Source organism: Cynocephalus volans, chromosome 12 (assembly GCF_027409185.1).
Source record: "Cynocephalus volans isolate mCynVol1 chromosome 12, mCynVol1.pri, whole genome shotgun sequence".
Classification (NCBI taxonomy): Eukaryota; Metazoa; Chordata; class Mammalia; order Dermoptera; family Cynocephalidae; genus Cynocephalus; species Cynocephalus volans.
The window spans coordinates 82,193,722-82,215,932 of record NC_084471.1 but is presented as its reverse complement, the minus strand read 5'-3'; the positions used below and the strand labels follow the sequence as shown (position 1 = coordinate 82,215,932).

Genomic DNA, 22,211 nt, shown 5'->3' with positions numbered 1-22,211 from the left:
ATTTACATCTCTAGCTCCAGATTCATATTCTCAATGGCCTCCTGGTCATTTGGATGCTCTGCCAGAATCTGTTTGGAACACTGTGTATAGTAGTTGTTGGTACGGGCCCAGGAGCCAGACTGACTAGGTTTATTCCTGGCTGTACACTTAACTAGCTCTAAAACCCTTGGCAAGTTGGTTAACCTCTCTGTGCCTCAATTTCTTCTTTGTGAAATGTGGATAATAATATATTCCTCATAGTATTATTGTAAGGGCTAAATTATTTAGATTGGCTGGTACTCGATAGAGCATAGAAAATAATAGAACAAGGACTTGAACCTCATTTTATTTGACCCCAGAGTCCATTCTGTCAATCACTGACATACAATCATTTTTTAAAATTGATTACATACATGTTGAAACAATAACTTTTTGGATATATGTATATATACACACAGTATGAAAGTATATTATTAAAATTAATTTTATCTGTTTCTTTTTCCTTTTTTTAAAATGTGGCTACTAGAAAATTGAAAATTACAAATGTGGTTTGCATTCTATTTCTGCTGGACTGTGCTGCTTTGGACCTTGTCATGACCTGAAATTTCCTCATTTCCAAAATCTCAAACATCTCACTCCCCAAACACAAACTCTTTTCTCGCACTTTGCCTAAAATGGTCTCAATTAGCTCTTCAACTCACGCACAAATACATGCAGTTCATCATTCTACTTAGTAAACCCCTATTCATCCTTTAGGTGCAAATTGGTTGCCACTTCCTCAGAGAAGCCTTCCTTAACTTCTCTGATTAGGTCAAGTGACCTATTAGAGCTTTCCTTGCAAGTTATACTCTTAATCCTTTCCATTTCATTCCTTATTACAGTTGCCGTTTGTTTGTGTGATTATTTGGTTACTGTCTTGCTGCCCCACTAGAACATAAAATCCATAAGGGGAGAAACTATGTCTATTTTGAATCAACATCGATTTCTCAATATCTACCACAGTGCTTAGCCCACAATAAGCACTCAAAAGATAAATATTCAGTACATAAATATTCTCACTCAATCATTTTTAGACTCTATGGGATATAGACTCTACTGATCTTAATATTCCATATTTTCTCTCTATTTGTCAGTCCTATTCTAACTGTACTGACTCCCATCCTGAGTAGATTACATGTGCAATTATTGAGTTTTAGGTTATGTGCATGTTCAACTTCATTCTGTAATAAAAAACTATTTTACAAAGCAGTTACACCAATTCCCACCACCATTGTATGAAAGTTTTCATTACTCCACATTCTCACCAACACTTAATTTCATCAGATTAAAAAAAACTTTTGCCAATCTAGTGGCTAAGAAATGCTATTTTGTGTTTCTTTCTTTCTTTTTTTCCCCCCCACTGGCATTTTTTAATAGCACCTTAAAAGCACACAGTTAATGAATGGGAGAAAATCACAAGCTTCTTAAAATTTTGCTTTCATGCGTTTCCTCCTTGCTGTGTAAAATGTGTTCACTGTTCTTTTATTTCAGTAGCTATATCAACAGTGAAGAGCTGCAAATGAAGCTAATAATCAACTTGGGAAGAAACAATCAATAGTTTGCTAAATTCCATGTTTATTCTGCAAACAAGGTTCAGAAATGTACAGACACAATTTGTAGGCTGAGAAATCTCTGTGGGGTTGTTACTTCACAACAGTACTTCACTATAGCGGTAATGACAGCTTCTCGGCATGTTAACCAGCCAGTTTTTTGTTTAAAGCAACACAATGAGAATGGATTATAAATGACTATTTCTCTAACTCACGGTCAACTTTTTCTGCTCTAATCTGTAAGATCAAGTGGAGCTTTCACTTGGTCAGCCACCTCCTTGCTGCTCAGCGCCTCAATGATACCAAGAGCAAACTCAAAGCTGGTCCCAGGACCTCAGCTTGTAGGAATCAGGCCGTCCTTTTCCACACAATTCTCAGAGTAGCTGTAATGACTTCCAGTCATCATTTTTGTCTTTAGCAAGTGGGTGTGTTGTAACTTTGCTTCCAAAACCTATTTCATGAGCCAACAGAGCAGTAGGACCTGCACTGATGGCAGCTATGAGGCCCTTCCTGTTTTCTTGTTCCTTCAGTATCTCTTTCACAGCAGCAGACAGATAAATTCTGTGCGCCCAGATTACCTCCTGGTAGAACCACCACATCATATGGTCCCTGTTTTTTTGCATCTTCAAGACTGGCATCAGAACAAATGACAACATCATGGCTACACTGTACGGGGTCTTTTCCAGCGAGACCTGCAATGGTGACCTTAATCCCAGCTCGTCTCATGACATCTGTAAGGATGACTGTCTCCATATCTTCTGCTCCCTTAGCCAGGATGACCAGAGCTCTTTCTGAAGCCATTTTTATGATGTTTTTTAAAGACCCAAACCTGATAGATGGGGAACACACCTATCTTGTGTTTTTAATTTACATTCCTTCATATAAAACTAGCTGAACATTTTTTCAGATGTTTACGGTTCCTATCTACAAAATGCCTTTTGCCCATTTTTCTGTGTATTTCTTTTTTCTTTGTAGAAATTCTTTATATACTCTAGAGAGTAATCCTTCCAGTTACACAATTTGCAGATATCTTCTTTTTGTTTGTGGCTTGTCTTTCACTTACTTTATGGTATCTTTTGATAAATAGATGTTCCTAATTTAATGTGGTTCAGTTGTTACTCTTTTCCTTTGACAAGTGTTTTCTTTCACATGTTAAGAAATATTTTCTGATATTAACATCATAAAATATTTTCCTATTTTGTCTTCTAAAAGTTTCGTAATTTTGCCTTCCACATTTAGGGCTTTCATTTACCTGAACTCTTTTCTTGTTTGTTTGTCTGTTTTGGCACCATTTACGCAGGAGCCATCCTCTCTCCACTGATCTGTAGTATTCCCTCATAAGTAATGTTTCTGTACATGCATGGGACTTTCTTCTGGGTTCTCATTTCTTTTTCTGGCCTAATTTCTCTGGCTAGAACTTCCAGTACTATGATAAGTCTTGCATTATATTTGTTTGCCTTGTCTTTTTACTCTTTTTTTTTTTTTTTGTCTTTTTCATGACAGGTACTCAGCCAGTGAGTGCACCAGCCAGTCCTATATAGGATCCGAACCCGCGGCAGGAGCGTCGCTGCGCTCCCAGCGCTGCACTCTCCTGAGTGCGCCACGGCTCGGCCCCTTTTTACTCATTTTTTTTTTTTTTTAATTTTATTTTGTCGATATACATTGTGGCTGATTATTGCTCCCCATCACCAAAACCTCCCTCCCTTCTCCCTCCCCCCCGCCAACAATGTCCTTTCTGTTTGCTTGTCTAGCAACCTCAGGTAATTGTGGTTGTTATATCTTCTCCCCCCCCCCCCCCCCCGGTTTTGTGTGTGTGTGTGTGTGTGAATTTATATATTAATTTTTAGCTCCCACCAATAAGTGAGAACATGTGGTATTTCTCTTTCTGTGCCTCACTCGTTTCACTTAATATAATTCTCTCAAGGTCCATCCATGTTGTTGCAAATGGCAGTATTTCATTCGGTTTTATAGCAGAGTAGTATTCTATTGTGTAGATGTACCACATTTTCCGTATCCAATCATCTGATGATGGACATTTGGGCTGGTTCCAACTCTTGGCTATTGTAAAGAGTGCTGCGATGAACATTGGGGAACAGGTATACCTTCAACTTGATGATTTCCATTCCCCTGGGTATATTCCCAACAGTGGGATAGCTGGGTCGTATGGTAGATCTATCTGCAATTGTTTGAGGAACCTCCATACCATTTTCCATAGAGGCTGCACCATTTTGCAGTCCCACCAACAATGTAGGAGAGTTCCTTTTTCTCCGCAACCTCGCCAGCATTTATCGTTCAGAGTCTTTTGGATTTTAGCCATCCTCACTGGGGTTAGATGGTATCTCAATGTGGTTTTGATTTGCATTTCCCGAATGCTGAGTGATGTTGAGCATTTTTTCATATGTCTGTTGGCCATTTGTATATCTTCCTTAGAGAAATGCCTACTTAGCTCTTTTGCCCATTTTTTTAATTGGGTTGCTTGTTTTCTTCTTGTAAAGTTGTTTGAGTTCCTTATATATTCTGGATATTAATCCTTTGTCAGATGTATATTTTGCAAATATTTTCTCCCACTCTGTTGGTCCTTTTTACTCATTTTTGATCTAGAACATTCACCACATCTTCTTTGCCTGTTAGTTCTTTATGACATTGACTTTTGAAGACTGTACATAATTATTTTATATATAATATAGGGAAGCAAATGAGAAAATACATTAAAAGGAAAAGAGAAATGAGATACAAAAATAACAAGAAAAAAACTATAATGTTCGATTTGAACTGGCAATATCAATATCAGTTCATGATTTAAAAACTATATTATTTCCTAATTTTATTCACTGAACTGGCCTAGTATCAATGACACTCCAGTAGCATTGAGCATACCTGGTGCCCAGATCTTGATTTCTACATATAATTTGCCATTAAAAGGAATCATTTCCTTTTAATTGGAAAAATGAAGTGATTTCATTGTTCTTCAGATTCCAGTCTGAAGGAGGGAAAATACAAGTTGAGTATAGAATGTCTTGTTGTGACCGTGAAATTAGATTTCCTGGTTTTAAACATTCGCTCTACTAGTAAAAAAAACAGGCAAAAAACATTAACCTCACTTCAATGTCTTTATCTGTAAAGCAGGAGGTAATAATAATAAGTCCATAGAGTTTTTGCAAAGAATTAAATAACAATACTTACAAAGTGCTTAAAATGTAATTGGAACATAGTAAGTGTTCAAGAAGCTTAGGTATTATCATCGTTATTTTCATTAACACCATTCAGACTTCCTATTGCTCTTAGCCTATAAACTAAAATCTTTGCAAGGCTTGCAAGGCCCTGCATAATCTTCTTTCTACTTTGTTGTGTTCACTGCCTACCATCCTTCCCTTTGCTATTAAAATTTGAACCACCTTCATGAATGTGCCACCTTTTTGCCCACTTCAGGGCCTTGGCACATAATGCTCGCCCTTCTTGGGATGTTTTTCCTTGTCTTTTTGTCTGGTCCATCCTAGTTCAGCTCAGACATAACTTCAAAGAATCCTCTCCCCAAGCCCTCCTGTTATATAACCTCCTCAGCACCCTGTACTTGTTAGTAGCACTTCCTTGGTTACATTGCACAGCAAACAATTCCAAAATCTCAATGGCTTAAGACTACAAAGTTTTTCTCACTCTCATTACATGACTTCCGAGGTTCTGTAGGAGGCTTTGTTCATCATAGACACTTAGTCACTCAGTACTCACCATCTTGAGCATCAGCAATTGTCACGCTAGGGAGGAAAGGTCTTTAGTTTCTCATACTGGGCAATTAAATGCTTATCCCGGATATGACCCATGTCACTTTTTTAAAAAATGAGATAAAATTTACATAAATACAATTAACTATTTTTTAAGTGAACAGTTCTGTGGCATTTAGTACATTCACAGTGTTGTGCAACCACCACCTCTATCTAGTTCCAAAACATTTTCATCACCCCAAAATAAAAAACATTAAGTAATTACTCTGTCTTCCTCCCTAGTCCCTGGAAACCACCAATCTGCTTTCTGTCTCTATGCATTTACCTATCCTGTACATGCCATATAAGTGGAATCATGCAATATGTGCCATTTTGTGTCTGGCCTTTGTCACCCACTCTGTTATTTTCAAGGTTCATCCACATTGCAGCATGCTCTTCATTCCTTGTTACGACTAATATTCCATTGTACGTATGTACCACAGTTTTTTTAAATCCATTCAACTGTTGATGGATATTTGGACTGTTTCCACCTTTGGCTGCTGTAAATAGTGCTGCTACAAACATTGGTGTATGAGTATTTGTTTGAGTCTCTGTTTCCAATTCTGGTTATATACCTACGAGTGGAATTGCTGGGTCATACGGTAATTCTACATTCCACTCTCTGAGGAACTGCGAAACTATTTTCCACAGTGGACGAACCGTTTTATATTCCCCCCCAAAAATATGAGGGTTGTAACTTCTCCATCTCCTCACAAACACTTATTTTCCTTTATATATATATATATATTTAATTATAATTATCCTAGTTGTTGTGAAGTGGTATTTCTTTGTGGTTTTTATTTTCATTTCCCCAGTGACTAATGATGTTGAACATCTTTTCATGTGCTTTCTGGCCATTGTATACCTTCTTTGGAGAAACCTCTATTCAGTTTCTTTGTGTATGTTTTAAGTGGATTGTTTGTCTATTTGTGGTTGATTTGTTAAGTGTTCTTTTTATTGTGATGAAAAGACCCTTATCAGATATATGATATGAAAATATTTTCTTCCATTTTCTAGGATGTCTTTTCATTTTCTTGATAATGTCCTTTGATGCACAAAAGTTTTTGACTTTGATGAAGTCCAATTTATCTACTTTTTTTCTTTTTCCTTTTTTTTTTTTTTATGACTGGTAAGGGGATCACAACCCTCGGCATGGTGTGGTCTGTACCATGCTCAGCCAGTGAGCACACCAGCCAGCCATCCCTATATAGGATCCGAATCTACGGCCTCAGTACTCCCAGTGCCGAACTCTTCCGAGTGAGCCATGGGGCTGGCCCTATCTACTTTTTTTCTTTTATTACTTATGCTTGCTTTTTGTGTCATATCTAAGAATCCATTGCCAAATTTGAGGTCATGGAAATTCACCCCTCAGTTTTTTTCTAAGTTTTATTGTTTTAGTTCCCATATTTAGGCCATTGATCCATTTAAATGTAATTTTTATATATGGTATGAGGTGGGGGTCCAACTTCATTTTTTTGCATGTGGATATCCAATTGTCTCAGCACCATTAGTTGAAGAGACTATCTTTCCCCATTGAATGGCCTTGGCAGACTTGTTGAAAATCTATTGACTATTGACCATAGATGTATGAGTTATTTCTAGATTCTCAATTCTATTCTATTGGTCTGTATGTCTATCTTTATGCCAGTACCACACTGTTTTGACTACTGTATCTTTGTAGTAAGTTTTGAAATTAAGAAGCATGAATCCTCCAACTTTGGTATTCTTTAGGAATACTGTTTTAGTTATTCAGGGCCCCTTGCAATTCCTTGTGAATTTAAGGATTGGCTTTTCCACATCTGCTAAAAAGGGACATGCCTCACTATTGTTTGTAACATGCATTAGAACTATTAACTTGATCCACACCAACCCCAACCCAATCCTACTATGTGTCTGAAAGAAGAGTACAATAAAGTATTAGTAAGCAGCACTAATAATTAACACAAGAATTATTAAAACTGTAGCTTAACACATACTTTTATCATTTATTGTTTAATGCCCGTGATCCTAACTATAACATTCATTCCTGAAGGGGAGTAATGGTGTCTAGCTTTTTTACTACTTTATCTCCAGTATCTTGAACTTAGTAGGTGTTCAATCAACATTTGTTGAACACATACTTCTTTTATTTAAGAAATGGTATTACTACACTCCATATGAAGATAATCTGGTCTCTGAGAACTATTTCCTCACAATTTCTTTTCTAGGGATAATTAATAAACAAAGCAGAAAATTTCTAGTCAACAATTACATAGAAGCATCAACTAACATTTTTTGTGTAGTAGACATACCTACAAGACATATCTACCAAAGCTAGCATGGAAATCTGTCTCTTGCCTTTGGAGTTCTGATATTGGTATGATGAGGATGTGGGACCATGGAAAAGCCCATTTATGGTAAGAGAGAATATCACCATTTCACAGAAGAAATTAGGTTGGAGAAGTTGGGGACAAAATAGTGTGCTTGCAAGAGCAATTGCAAATTGTGATACTGTCTGAGCTCCTGGATTATGAAACATTTGAAAGTAGATCTAACCCTGGAATTTCCAGTGTAATAAACCGATATATTGCCCTTGTAATTAAACTAGTTTGACTTGTATTTCTGTTATTTGCAACTAAAAGAATACCAGTAAATACAGATGCATACTCCATGTAGGAAGTTCTTTGAAGAGAATTCGAATGTATTTTAGCAACATACCTGTTAAGCAAGACATTTACATTGAGAAAAAGATTTGTAAAATATTGAGTGAAACATAGGGTTTATGTTTGCTCACAAACTTGACTATCTACCAGTGAGAACAGGGGGATAAACCTGCAGAAGACTGAAGTGTTTTACTGAGCCAGGCTGTTGGAACAAACATCCTTTTGTCTTATCTTCCAGATGTCCAAGGAGAAAACTTGAATTATCTCTGGCATACAGAAGGCCTGGACAGCTTCAGAAATTGGTTTTATCTCTTTATAAATGTCAGTAAAAATGCCCATAATATTTTTTTTAATTTCATAGTAGGTTTTTACAATAATTTACAGAGCACATAGTACTCTCGTTGTCATTGAATCAGTGTTAAATTAAATTTTTAAATATTAAAATTTATTTTAAAATATTGAACATTAATTTTGGGTCCTACTTAACACCTATCTTTTTATTCCTGGATCACTGGTTAAAGATTACCCTTTATTACCCAAACAATGTAAAGTATTTCACTTTCTTTTAGCAACTAATTTTCTTTTTTTTTTTTGTCTTTTTCGTGACTGGCACTCAGCCAGTGAGTGGCCATTCCTATCTATATAGGATCTGAACCCGCGGTGGGAGTGTCGCTGCACTCCCAGCACCGCACTCTCCCGAGCGCGCCATGGGCTCGGCCCAGCAACTAATTTTCTAACTGGCAAGACCTGATCCTTTCTCAAGTGAAAATTACTAAAATATAATATATTTCTTTGAGAAGAAATTGCAGTACTGCTATGAAAGTTCCCTGAAGCCATAATTTCTTCTTTGTCTCTAGAAGGCGTTTTAGGTAAGCTCACTGCAAAGCAAATAGCCACAAGTGTGCTTGAAAAAGAGAAGCACCATTCACTGCTCCCTGTGAGTACAATCCTTAAAAACAACAGCCGGATATAGTAAAGTTATCTTGGTAGCTCACGGTGGAACTGGGAAATGTTAAATTACCTCTTCAGTGAAAAAGGCTTAATGAATAGAGTTCACCAACCCAGAGACGTACACTAGAGATTTGACACCAGATTTAAGAGTCCCAGTGGTGTAACTAGAGATCCTCTAAGGCACCAAGAAGGAAATGCATTCCATCTTCTCCTGGATACCATACTTCAGGATGTGTTGTGACGGAGGAGATTAAAAATAGTCTACAATGTGAAACTTGTCCAGCTTTACCTGCAATTCGTATTATGAAAGCTCTTGACTGCCCAGCACTTAGTATATGCCTGGCGCATAGCAGATTTCCAGCCACCTCAGAATCATGAATCTCTTCCTCCCTTCCTCTCACTCTCCACACACAGTATCCTTCTAGTTCTTATCACTCCCACCACCCTCAGGCAAGCCTCCTGCTCCTGGGTCTCTACGAAGCCTCCTCACCCTCCAGATTTAGTATGGGTCCTCCTCCATTGACTCCTTCTCAAATTAACTCACTTAGGCCCTGCCTTTCAGGCACTCAGAATGCCTGCAATCGCTTTCTAAAAATCGCCTGTCTGTGATTCTTTCTGCAGAGAGGCACCTGTCTAGGACGAACCCCATTGGGTGAGGTGAACACTTCTGACCTTCACTTCCTCCTCAAGCTCCAACGCCTACACCTGCAAATCCATGTTCTGAGTGAAATAAACATGAAGACCAGCCTTGGGAAAGAAAAAAAGGTGGCTGCAGGAAAGGTGGTGTGGACAGAGTGGATATGTCCATGCCACGAGCGTTTTGGGTGCCAGCTGACATCACCTCACTGTTTCCTTCCCCCAGCACCATCGTGGACCTCTAGTCACTATCTCTCTGGATGTTTCAAAAAGCCTGTTCTTCTCTTCTAAAAGTGTTTGTTCCTTGTATTCATTGAATAAAAACCATATGAGCAGGGACCACTCTTTATTTTTTTAATTGGGGACATATATTTTACTTTATATGTTATCTTATGGGGACACAGCAGACTACTTTCCCCTCCCACATTTCTGCCTTCACTTCGATAAATTTTATTATTCTTAAACTAAGAGAGTCACAGTGTCACTCTCTTACTGTAGGAGGGGACCTACACCCCAGTTTATTCAAATTATATTCAGATATTCTTTTTTTTTTTTCTGACTCTTCTTATCCCCATCTTGTTAAGTTGGAAACTGTGAAGAGTCTGAGATTTTAAACTACTTGCATGCTAACAAGTTACCTTGCCACAAGTTTTTATATACATACTGGCAGAAAACAGGAGACCTCTGCATTAGAGACAAAGACAGTGTATTCACAGCAAAGGCAGCAGCCACAGTAACATCAAAGCTCTGGTTCCCTGAGTCCTAATCCCTGTGGGGTGACATAGGGAGGGCCAAATGCTACCTTCACATGCTTTTGGAGGGGGCAATACAGAAGACAAAGACTGCGTTTAGGAGTCCCTGATCTTCCATAGGACTGCTGGCAAATCTGCCCATCTTCCCTTCCACGTTCTTCTATTACATTGGAACATGAGCAAATATTTCTGGGGAAAGATGTCTACAAATCTCTGGGAGGGAGTCATCGTTTTGATCTTTACTTATCCAGGAATGCAAATACGTTTGCTCTAGGGAGAGTTCCTGTTTCTGTCTTTCCAGGGCTTTCTGCTTGCACAAGCATTCCTAGAAAGATAGTCCTGGAGCACATGGGCTAACCACGCAGGAGTGTTGCAGATTCATGGAAAATTATGTCTCAACTTCTCTTAAATTGTTTTCTCCCCAAAGCTCTGCTTTTAGACATTTTGCTGCACTTTCGTTAAAAAAAAAAAATCTCTTTTCCAACAATTTATATTGTAAAAATTCCCAAGTCAAGGGCTACTAATTTCTGCAATGTCAAAACACTGTGGGCGACAAAATTAGTGTTCAATCAGAATATTTCAGCAGAAAGCATAATGTTAGATTGTGTATGGGATAATAATCTTGAACTAGAGAAGGTGAAAAAATCCCAAATCTCACAGTTACTTTTTTTTTTTTTTTTCATGGTCTGTGATTTTAATTATCTTAGGTCTTATAACCACATAATTTACAAATTTGTGTATAGCTCTTTTACTTTAATCCTTCTAATGAGCTGGCAAAAGCACCATTACCAATCACACATACACAGTAGTTCTACAGTTTTATGTGTTTTTGAATACTTGTTTAAAGGCAATCCTAAATTATAACTGAGCTTGACTTAGTAAAGAATTCAAAAGTAAAATTTAACTTGGTATTATATCTCGTCACCCTGACTTTTAAAAGCATCTGTTCTCATATATCATCTATAAAATATGACGTGTTAAATCTTCCTTATTTGATATAATACATAAACCACACTAAAATGCTTTTCAATAAGTAAAAGGCAGCATTTTAGACACAGGGAATTCTCATTAGATTGGCATAGTTAAGACCAAAAATATAAAGTAGACATTGCTACTTTAACTTCAGCCCTCGCCTTTAACAGGCTAATGAACACACATTAAAACAAAGGTGAGTCTTGCTCGGTTCTGAAACTGTGAAGGGATTTCTCCAGTATTTAAATGTATTCATATAATCAGTTATAAATCTAGATATAAAACCAATCTCCAATAGGTTCTGAGATGGCATTCACCATCTTTGTGAAAAGTTGAACACTACTAATCAAGTCCAATCATGTCTTTAGAAGGGGAAAGCAATGATAGTATTTACTGGACTGGAATTACTATCAAAATTCAAAAAACCTATTATATTTACCACAAACCAGTCTTACTTAAATCAGGACTGTCCAACAAAAATATTCTGTCAGTCACTCATGATCTAAATTCTGGTGTATGATATCAACTAAATTATGGTACACATAAAAAGTCATGAGACATTTCCATTTTGTAATAAATAAGGCAGTGGCCAACTATTACTCATTAGAAGCTTTTTTGAGATAAGCTATCAAATCTGCTCTTTCTGCCTTCTTCTTAATGCCAGCGAAGATCATTTTTGTTCCAGGGATGTACTTCTTGGGATTCTCCAAATACTCCATGAGTGTGTCCTCTCCCCAGGTGATGCCTTTGTTCTTGTTAGCATCTGTGTAAGAGAATCCAGGTGCCTGACCTGTCTTCCGCCCAAACAGACCATGGAGATTGGGCCCAGTCTTGTGCTTGCCTCCCTTTTCCATGGTGTGGCACTGGGCACACTTCTGAACAAAAATCTTCTTGCATTTCTCAACATCACCCATTTTTAATTCACTCTTTCGTCGCTAGTGCTACTAGGATACCCTCTCGGAAGCCAGACGTCCCGCTATCTTCACAGTTACTTTTAAAGATGACCTATTATATTAGGTATTTGTACTGAATATTACCATTTGTGTAAGAAAAAGGGAGAGACAATCCATATTTAATTTCTTGTGGATTACACATCAATATAAGTATAATAAAAACATCAATAACATTAGTTGTCTAGGGAAAGGCTACTGAGTGACTGATGGACTGGTACAACAGTTTGGATTATTGCTCGGTAAGTATTCACTCCCCTCCACTTCTGCTGTGGGTAGATTACCCTTCTTAGGCTGACCCTGTGACTTGCTTTGGCCAATGGAATAGTAGGAGAATGGGCCTTAAATATGTTTGACTTGGCTCTTATTTCAACATGCACTCATAGTCCTGCCATTTACCATCAGAAGGACATGGCCCAACAGCATTGCTCCTTCAGCCTGGGCCCCAGACAAATCCTGAAGCCCAATCATCCAAACCCCAGTCTGAAGCAGAATTATCAGCTGACCTGCAGACTTACAAGTAAAAAAAGTAAATGTTTGTTGTATGCTACGGGGTTTTGGTATTTCTATTTTTTTTTTTTTTTGGCAGCTGTGTATTTCTTTTACACAGCATTATTGTGGTACTAGCTGACTCAGAGTTGGGAAGGAGACATTTCATTCAACAGTCTTTTACAGTTTTTACATTTTCAACTATGTAAATGTACTACTTATTAAGAAAATTTTAATGTATCCTGTCAAGCACCTATGCCAAAATGACTCAGCATATAGAAAAAGGTAATCCTCATATTGCTGAATGGTTTCTTTGTGTCTTTCCATTTTTACATCTTGGATTTAAGAAAGTGGTAGTGAGGGAACAAAATGGTGTTTTAAGAGTATCCTGGCAATGTCTTCAAAAGTCTGAGGGAACTTAATTTCCAACATAAAATTCTGTACCTCGCTGAACTGTCAATCTAGTGTGAAGGTAAAACAAGGCCATTTTCACTGATTTCCCCAGTTAATGCTACAGGATGAGTTTGAGACTTTTTTTGTATTCAAAAGGACATGCCCTACCTCACACCTACTAGGGTGGCTATAAAAAAAAAATCAAGCACTGGTGAAGATGTGGAGAAATAGTTGTGCATTACCAGTGGGAATGTAAAATGGTACAGCCACTGTGGAAAACAGTTTGGCAGTTCCTCAAAGAGCTAAAAGCATGGAATTACTGTTTGACAAAGTAATTCCATTAACATGCATATACCTAAAGAAACTAAAAGCAGGGACTGGATCAGATATAAACCAATGATCATTTCAAGCATTATTCATATTTACCAAAAGGTGGAAACAATTCAAATATCCATCAACAGATGAACGGATAAACAAAATGTAGTATATACATAAAATAGAATGTTATTCATCAATAACAAGGAATGAAATTAATGTACGTGCTATAACGTGGATGAACTTTCTAGGTGAAAAAAGCCAGACACAAAAAGACAAATATTATATGATTTCATTTCCATGAAATCTCTAAAATGGGCAAATTCATGAAGACAGAAGGTAGATTAGGGGTTGCCAGGGGTTAGGAGAATTATTGTTTAATGATTAGAGTTTCTTTGGGGATGATAAAGAAGTTTTCAAAATAGATAGTGGTGATGGCTGCTCATCATTGTAAATTACATTCATTAATGCCACTAGATTGTACACTTAAAATGGTTAAAATGGCGACTTTTATGTTTCAGACATTTTACCACAATTTTTAAAATTTAATAGTGTAACATACCAAAATACACTTTAAATGTGTGAATTGTATGTTATCTGAGTTATGTCTCAATAAAGCTATTGGGGGAAAAAGGGACACTGAGAGAGACAATTCTGCATGTGCCAGTAAGAACAGTTAGGACACAGGATAATGCTGACATATAATTATTTAGTAAGTACATGCAAGCTAGTCCATCTTGAAATTCAAAAAATAATAAAGGAAATACAAAGCTGGAAATTGAGGATAGAGCTGTTGTTCCTCAAGTCAACTGTCAAGGCTTCCAGGAAAACCTGTTAATCAGTCAAAGCTTTATTTATTAGACTTATTGCAGTAAGAAAGAACACAACTTTGATAGAGTGTTAGTAATGTTTCAGAAGAGTGAGATCAGAGAAAGAGACATACGGTTTTGGAGTCTGAATTCAGTGACTTAGGTGGGTCTTTCAAGAAAGTAAATTAATTAGAATTGGGCAAAGTTTGTGACATAAAATAGTCTAAGATTGGTAGATAACGTGAGATGGTGATCTTGAAGGGAGTCATAATAAGTCAACTATTACTTGACCAGTAAGTTTTTTGTCCAGGTGAATGATCTATATATAGTAAAGCTAATTAACTTTACAAAAATCTCCCCAGATGAATAATGAAGTTATTTATTGATTTATAGACTCAACTTTCTGGGCAAGAATTTCCTGAGGCAAACATTTCAGTTCTCCAGCCCAATAATTAGGCTATTTTGATGCAGGTAGTCTCAATTATCACTCAGGAAGAGTGAACAGTCCTTGAGAGAGAGGACTGGGCACTCCATTTACCCTATTTCTTTCTTAGTATAGATCAGTGATCAGCAAACTATGTCCTGGGAACCAAATTTGGCTCACTGACTATTTTTGTACTGTAAGACCTGTGCACTAAGCACAAATCCCACACGTCGGGGGTGGCTCACTTCACCAAGACCACAAGACAAGAGATCGGTGCAATCAAGCAAGAGGAGTTTTATTTCAGCATGCTGGGTTGCTTTGTCTTCTGGACATAAGTGCCCCGAGTTCTTTAACATCAAGGTTTTTATACAGTTTTTTAGACAAACAGGAATAGCTGCTAATTAACTGAGGCGCCTTAGGATTTATGGTTAGGCTCAACAGGCTAGCACCCGGATAAGGAGATGATACATTTTTCAATCGTTTATCTTCCCTGGTCCAGCCAGGTGTCTTGAAGATGAGGGGGGTGCTGGTTTAGTCCTTGGGACCAACTGGTTCCTGGAATGTGTGTTTAAGTCTGCCTGACTGACCTCTTCTTGAACTCTTAGAAGCTGCTTTACTTAAAATGCCTTTAGATATGTTTCCCCATTTTAGCAAGCGTTTGCAGAATTCTGCAGGTTAAAGCTATACTAGCAAATTGTGCAGGTTAGAACTATATTTTTTTTGTTATTTCTACAACCCTACTACAATCTTACAGTACAAGCTAATAAAGGCTTTTACATTTTTAAATAGTTGGGGACTGGCCAGTTAGCTTTGCTGGTTAGAACATGGTGTTATAACACCAAGGTCAAGGGTTCAGATCCTCATACTGGCCAGCTGCCCAAAGTAAAATAAAATAAAAATTAAATAATGGGGGGGGGGGGAAACAGTATTTCATAACATGTGAAAATTATAAGAAAATCAAATTTCAGTGTCCATGAAATTTTGTTGAGATACTGCCACACTCATTCATTTATATATTTTCTGTGGCGACTTTCATACTACAAGGGCAGAGCTGAGTAGCTGTAACAGACTGTATGACCCGCCAAGCCTGAAGTATTCACTCTCTGGTCCTTTGTAGAAAAAGCTTGTTTCCCTCTTCTCTGGATGGGAGAACAGGAAACACATCACCAAAGGGTGACCAAGATATTTGAAAATAAAAGGAAGGGGAAACTGTTCAGGTAGGAATGCAGGAAGAAAAATAGTGAAAGAAATTATTCTGTCTGACTGGGTAACTAAATCGAAGGTATCTGGACCACGATATTCTACTCATATATCAGCACAAAGCTGATAGCAAGGTACCTTAAAGAAAGATCTGTTTTCAAATATAAAAGTTAATACAGCAAACTAAAACCATGTCTTTATTGTCTTCATATTTGAAAAACAAGGCACTTGCTTTTTAGTAATTCTCTGCATTTGGGGGCCTAACCATATGCTTTGTTTCTACCTCAGAAGGAGAACAAATAAAATGCAGTATTCACCACATGCACACACATGCCCCCTTGCACAAACTCATGTTCACCCAAAAAATGCTCCTCCCCAAATAAAAACAAAAGCAATAACGACAAAACAATTCCTTATGCTACACCTACACTTTGTATTTAAAAGTGTCAGGATTTGGGGAGTAAATGCAAAATATGAAGCCAAATTGTTAATGGACTCAACGGGTCTGCCTCACAGAGAGTATATTCCAAAAAAACTCTACCGAGATCAGATTGGAGAAAGGAACTTTCATTACTTATAACAAGCAAGGAGAACACCAGGGATAGCTCCCAAAGCAGTGTCTCCCCAAGAAAAAGTCAAACTCTCTTTTATTTAGTACAAACACAAATATGCAAGAATTTTAGTTAAGTCATCACATGTAGAGGTGGATCTTGACGCAGGCGCAGTTATTCACCATGCCTGTTCATACATCCCATGTCATGTTAATGAGGCTTAAGCTCCTCCTTAGGCAGAGAATTTAGCATTGTAATGAGCAAAGTTTGCAAAAGTTCAGCTCTTCAGCCCCAGAAACCCAAATGTTTTCTTGCAAAACAATTTTAAGGACGGTTATTCCAACAGTTTTCTTATATCCCTTTTCTTATTCCCTTAGTTTGCCTATGAAATGATGAACAAAAAACATTTTTAATATACAAAGTACTCCTATTGCATAAATATTACTTGATGATTTCTCTGCTTCTCTAGATCTTTGGAACCATAGACCTAATTTGTTAAATCTAGTCCACATGAGCTCCAAGAACCAGAAAATATTTTAATCTCATTCTTTGATGTCACATCAAGATTTCCTAGGGTATCTCAGAGGAGAGAATGAATATACAAATGGACAATGGACTATATATAAAAATAGAACTCTGATCTATAATCTGCAGTGACTGGCCCAGAAAACTAACGCATTATGTACAATAGCCAGCCCAAGGAATCAATCTACTATTTGTAAGTAAGATTTGCAGGAAGTCAGACCACTAGCTATAGCAATCAGTCCAGGAAGTCAAACAACAACCCCTGTAGCAATCAGCCCTGAAAGGCCAGGACTTGATTAGTATCTGGAAGCCTCCCTAACTTTTACCCCCTGCTGCCAGTTTAGGACCAAACAGAGAAAGCCAAATATTTTCCCCTAGTCAATCATATAGGATGCTCCACTTCTCGTTAGTCCACCTATAGCTTCCCCATGTCAGCAGCCTGCAATCAGAGCATACCTGAAACCTTTCCTTCTCCCCATCCCCTCACACTGTCCCCCTACTCCTGTCCCAATAAAGCTCTCCCACTCCTCTGCCTGCCAAAATGCAAGTAACAGTGATGCCTGACTCTCTTGCTATAGCAAGTTCTGATAAATAGGCTTTGCTTTTTCTCACTTAGGTGGTCTTTACCTACTTCCACAAGACCATTATCAGCTTCATCATCAGTGTCTTCTAGTTGTTTTTTTTTTTTTCTGTTTTGTAAGCTGGCCAGTACTTTAATGCTCTGCTCTTCAACACTTGCTGTGAAAGACTGTTTGGCTGACTTCCTAGAACTTGTAACATTATCATTGCCCAGCTGCCTTAATATTCCAGGAAGCATTGCTGAGACCAATTTGGCCTTTGCGTGGTGAGTAATTACAAAAGTGTTAGAGAGGAAAGCTTGAATCCTGAGGTTACCCCTTTACCTCTAATTAGGTTTATCTATTCCACTCCAGTTATATTACTCACGGCTATTTCTGAAAAGAAAACTCTAAAATAAAAATAAAATAAACATAGGAGCCGGCCCGTGGCTCACTTGGGAGAGTGTGGTCCTGATAACACCAAGGCCACGGTTCGGATCCCTATATAGGGATGACCAGTTAGCTCACTTGGGAGAGCGTGGTGCTGACAACACCAAGTCAAGGGTTAAGAACCCCTTAGCGGTCATTTTTTTAAAAAATGAATAAATAAATAATAAGTAAAATAAAAATAAAACTCTGAGGCTTTTTTTGTCATCAGCTGTTGCTATTCTATATTTCACCTTCTTTCTACAAGGGAAGGTACAGTTGTCTCCATTCCAGATCTGAGTCTGAAGTCTGGGCACCTTTTTTCGATTCATGCTGTTGGTAAACATGAAGCAGGAAGCTCTTTTGACACTAGCAGGTGTCAACAGCAAAATGGCTGCTTTGAGGAAGACAGAGAAAGGAGTCCACTGGGAGTTAGTTTTAAGAAAATGAGTTTCTAAATCCTCACCTTCTGTATATACCTTTTCTTGAAATCGATGTGCCTGAGAATGCACCTGTAGTCAAGGCATCGTGTTGGCTCTCAGATGTTATACAGGTCCTGCTTTTCCAGCTCACCTTTTACATCTGCTCTCGTGCCACTAACAAGTACCTGCTGTGGTATATTACTCGGGGGAGAGGAAACCACCAGGGCTGCAGGAAGGACACATTTCTATACATCAGTGTTGACCATTGAGGAAGTGGATAACTCTAATGATGGATTCACACATCTTTTGCAACTCAGATGCTTTCCAATTCTTTACTTTCAACATTGAGAGTGCCTAAAGAAGTTGAAAGCTGAAATTTCTGAATATTTCAGAAAGATTCAAATAATTGCATGAAATCCCTATAACAAAATCCCTTCCAATCCCATCTACCTATTTATGCTACAAGGTGTTAAATAAAAACAAATCTGGCTAAAAACAAAAAGGCTACTATAACAGGGGTAGGGGGATTATTGCAATAAGGGAAGGAAGGTATTGCAAAAGAAAGAACACTTTACTGGAATAAACAAGGTTAGAAGGACAAAATGTGGGGGTGCGGGATCGGCAGGTGGCACGTTGAGCAGGTGACATGATTGAACAATTTTTCTTTGCAGTCAGCCAGTACAATTTTTCTTTGCAGTCAGCCAGTTCTGCAAGGGTCATTAAGAAGGTTGTTCTACATTCCAATGCTTGTTTAAACTCAAAGATAGGTCAAAGTTCAGGGGCCTGAGGGAAGGAGAGAAGCCTAACTAAAGTTTTGTCAGGTCAGGTTAGCAGGCATTTTGTCTGGGTTGGTCAAGACAAACAGTTCAGCTAATCATTTATGAAACAAAGAATGGGAATTTGGAGGCCTGTGTTGGCCTTGCCATAGGTAAACAAGTGGGGTCATCCATTAGTCTTATCTAAGGCATGTGGGGAAGGGTGGGTTTTTACAGTGAGCCATTTCCAGGAACACAAAAAGGTGAAAGGATTTTTAAACTATTGCTGTTTTCCAGGAGTACAGGGCTCAGGTAAAGTTCCACATTGCCAAAGGTTCGCATAGGTTTGGAATGGAACTCTATGGCATTCTATTAATAAGTCATAGTCGTCCACGGAACACCCACCTCATTAAGATACGTGTTTCCAATAAAATTCTACTTCCATGATGGAGTGGCCTCTAACTCAGCTACTGGTGAGTCTTATGTTCAGGATTGATAGAAAGACTGACTAGATTCAATTGTTTCCATAATATAGATGCTCATTCCACACAAACTGTTCCATTCTGCAGAATCCACAATTACATTGCTGGCATCCTGCTTGTTTTATCTGAGGAGACAAGACAGCAAGGATTCCTCAGGCAGTTGCTGATATTTTTCAGCAGGATGGCTCAGTTTCTTTATACTGTAATGCCGGGCATCTATAATGACTTGCACACCCCCATGACCTTGGCTAGTTTCATCAGTGAGGGATCTCAGTGGGGTGGCAGTGTGAGTAACTATCGTGTCCTTTCACGTTCCCAACAGGGTCCTGAAGGAAGCTGAGGCTCAGTTTTTGTTTCCAAGCTCTTGGCTCCTCCTTTTCCTTCCTTTTGTCAGTAGATTCATTTCCAACAATGTCATAGCAACAACCATGGGATGATATTTTTAGCCTTTCCCACTTAAGCTTGCTTCTTTTTCAACCCACTTAATCAATTCTTAGCGAACCAGACCAATGATTTTTAAATTCCTCTAATAAGATCAATTTTTGGACAGGGCCATAAAATGTTAGTCATATCAAACAACATGATGGTTCAGCAACACCTCAAGCATCAACGTTTTTTAGTCCATTTTCTTACCGCATAAGAGTTTTGCCATATGCAGGAGAGGTCTTCTCATTAATTGCTACTTCTAATGCAAATATGGATTGATGAAAAGACTAACAAAACATAATGTGGTTCCAATACCAGTCTGCTTATCTTATTCAAAGAGTACAGGTCAGGTAACTCAGCATGCAAACAAGCACCAGTTTTAGCAAAAGGTCTGGTGATACCCCAGGCATCGCTTCCAAGACCTCCCACTTCATGGGTCATGCTCAGTTGCAAGGGATGAAGCTAAAGCAAGATGGACCATTTTGGCTCTGGGAAGCTATTCAACTATCTGCACCTTGACTGCTTATTGTTCCTCAGGGTGTGTATAAGAATTAAATAAAAATCCCTGTGGTATGAGCTAGCATCAGTATTTTTTCAAGCTCTCAAGGTGATCGTAACTGTAGCCAAGTTTAAGAACAACTGGTATAGAGAATAATAATCAAACGAACACCAATGTACCCACCACCCAGTTTAAGAAATAACAATCTTAAGAAATACACAGTAGGCTCTTCCCTGATCCCACCCCATCCTGCCTGAAAGTATCTCCATCCTGATTTGGGTTTTCCTCATTCTCTTGATATTCTTCACAGTTTAATCAAATATGCATGTATCTTTAAAACAGATGGCTTTATTCTTACATGTTTAACTTAATGTAAATGGAACCACACACACTATATATACATATATTATAGATATTCTTTTTTGGCAGCTTGCTTTTTTCACTCACCATTATGTCTATGAAATGCATAGATTTTAACTCATTTTGCTATAGTTTATTTTCACTGCTTTCAGTATTTATTATATTTTTATATCAGAATTTATTTGTCCATTCAACTTGAGAACGTAGGGGCTGTTTCCAGTTCTTTAGTATTATAAATAACATAGCTTTGAACATTCTCGTTTGCCTGCTTGTGCCCACATGCGAGAATTTTTCCAGGGAACATGCCCAGTACATGGAATTGCTGAGTCATAAGGCACATCCATTCCAGCTTTTCCAGATAATGCCAGATTGGTTTCCAAAATCAATGCACCAGTTTAGACTCCTATCTACAGTATATAAGATTATTTATTGTTCCACATCCTTTCCATCACTTGATATTATCTGACTTAATTTTTTTTGCAATATGGTGGGTATAAAATTATGTCTCACTATGGTTTTAATTTGCCTTTCCCGTTAAGTAGTGAAGTTGTGCTTCTTTTCATATTTTCATTGGTTGGTGGTTTGTGAAATGTCTGTATATGACTTGCCCCCATTTTTCTTATGGGTTGTTCAGTACTTCTTACTTATTTGTAGTTATTTATATTTTCTGGATAACCCTTTTTCAGTTATGTGCCAGACATCTCCTTCCACTGTATAGCTTGTATGTTCATTTTCCTAATGGGGTCTTTTCATGAACAGAAGTTCTTAATTTTTTATTTTTTAAAGATGACTGGTAAGGAGATCTTAACCCTTGACTTGGTGTTGTCAGCACCACGCTCTCCCAAGTGAGCCAGAGGACGGCCCCCTTAATTTTAATATAATGGAATTTATCGATCTTTTCCTTTGTATGATTTCCCTCTTTTTCTTATTTTAAATGGTGAACTATTAAAACTTGAAACTATATATGATGTCATCTATCATTGTAATTTTTATTATTATTTTAAATCTGGCAAATACGAAAGATTAAAAAAGCAAAATAAGTGGCATACATAGGAAAAGAAAAGATAAAATGGTCCCTTTCAACTGATTTATGCCTGGGAATACCAAGGACTCTAGGTTAAAACAAACAAAAAAAAACTAAACTAAACTATTTGAATTAATGAAAGCAGTGATATGATATTATATTTAGGATAAATATATAAAAGGTATGATCTAGAAATGGAATGGGGGGACTGGCCAGTTAGCTCAGGTGGTTAGAGCTCAGTATTATAAACAAGGTCAAAAGTTTGGATCCCTATACTGGCGAGCCACCAAAAAAATAAAAATAAAAAAATAGAAAAGAAAGAAAG

The 22,211-nt window shown here is 37.8% G+C and overlaps 1 protein-coding gene and 1 pseudogene across 1 annotated transcript; both read right to left on the bottom strand.

The window, feature by feature from the left end:
• Positions 1–1,800: 1,800 nt before the first annotated feature.
• Positions 1,801–2,369, bottom strand: LOC134361227 (Parkinson disease protein 7 homolog; annotated as a pseudogene).
• Positions 2,370–11,666: 9,297 nt separating this feature from the next.
• On the bottom strand, positions 11,667–12,193 carry LOC134360875 (cytochrome c, somatic-like). Its single transcript, XM_063075738.1, has one exon. The coding sequence runs from the start codon at positions 12,191–12,193 to the stop codon at positions 11,876–11,878; it is 318 nt and encodes a 105-aa protein (XP_062931808.1). The 3' UTR covers positions 11,667–11,875.
• Between the last annotated feature and the right edge of the window lie 10,018 nt (positions 12,194–22,211).

Coding starts and splice junctions, on each gene's coding strand:
- LOC134360875 (XM_063075738.1), bottom strand. CDS start 12,193: ATGGGTGATGTTGAGAAATGCAAGAAGATTTTTGTTCAGAAGTGTGCC.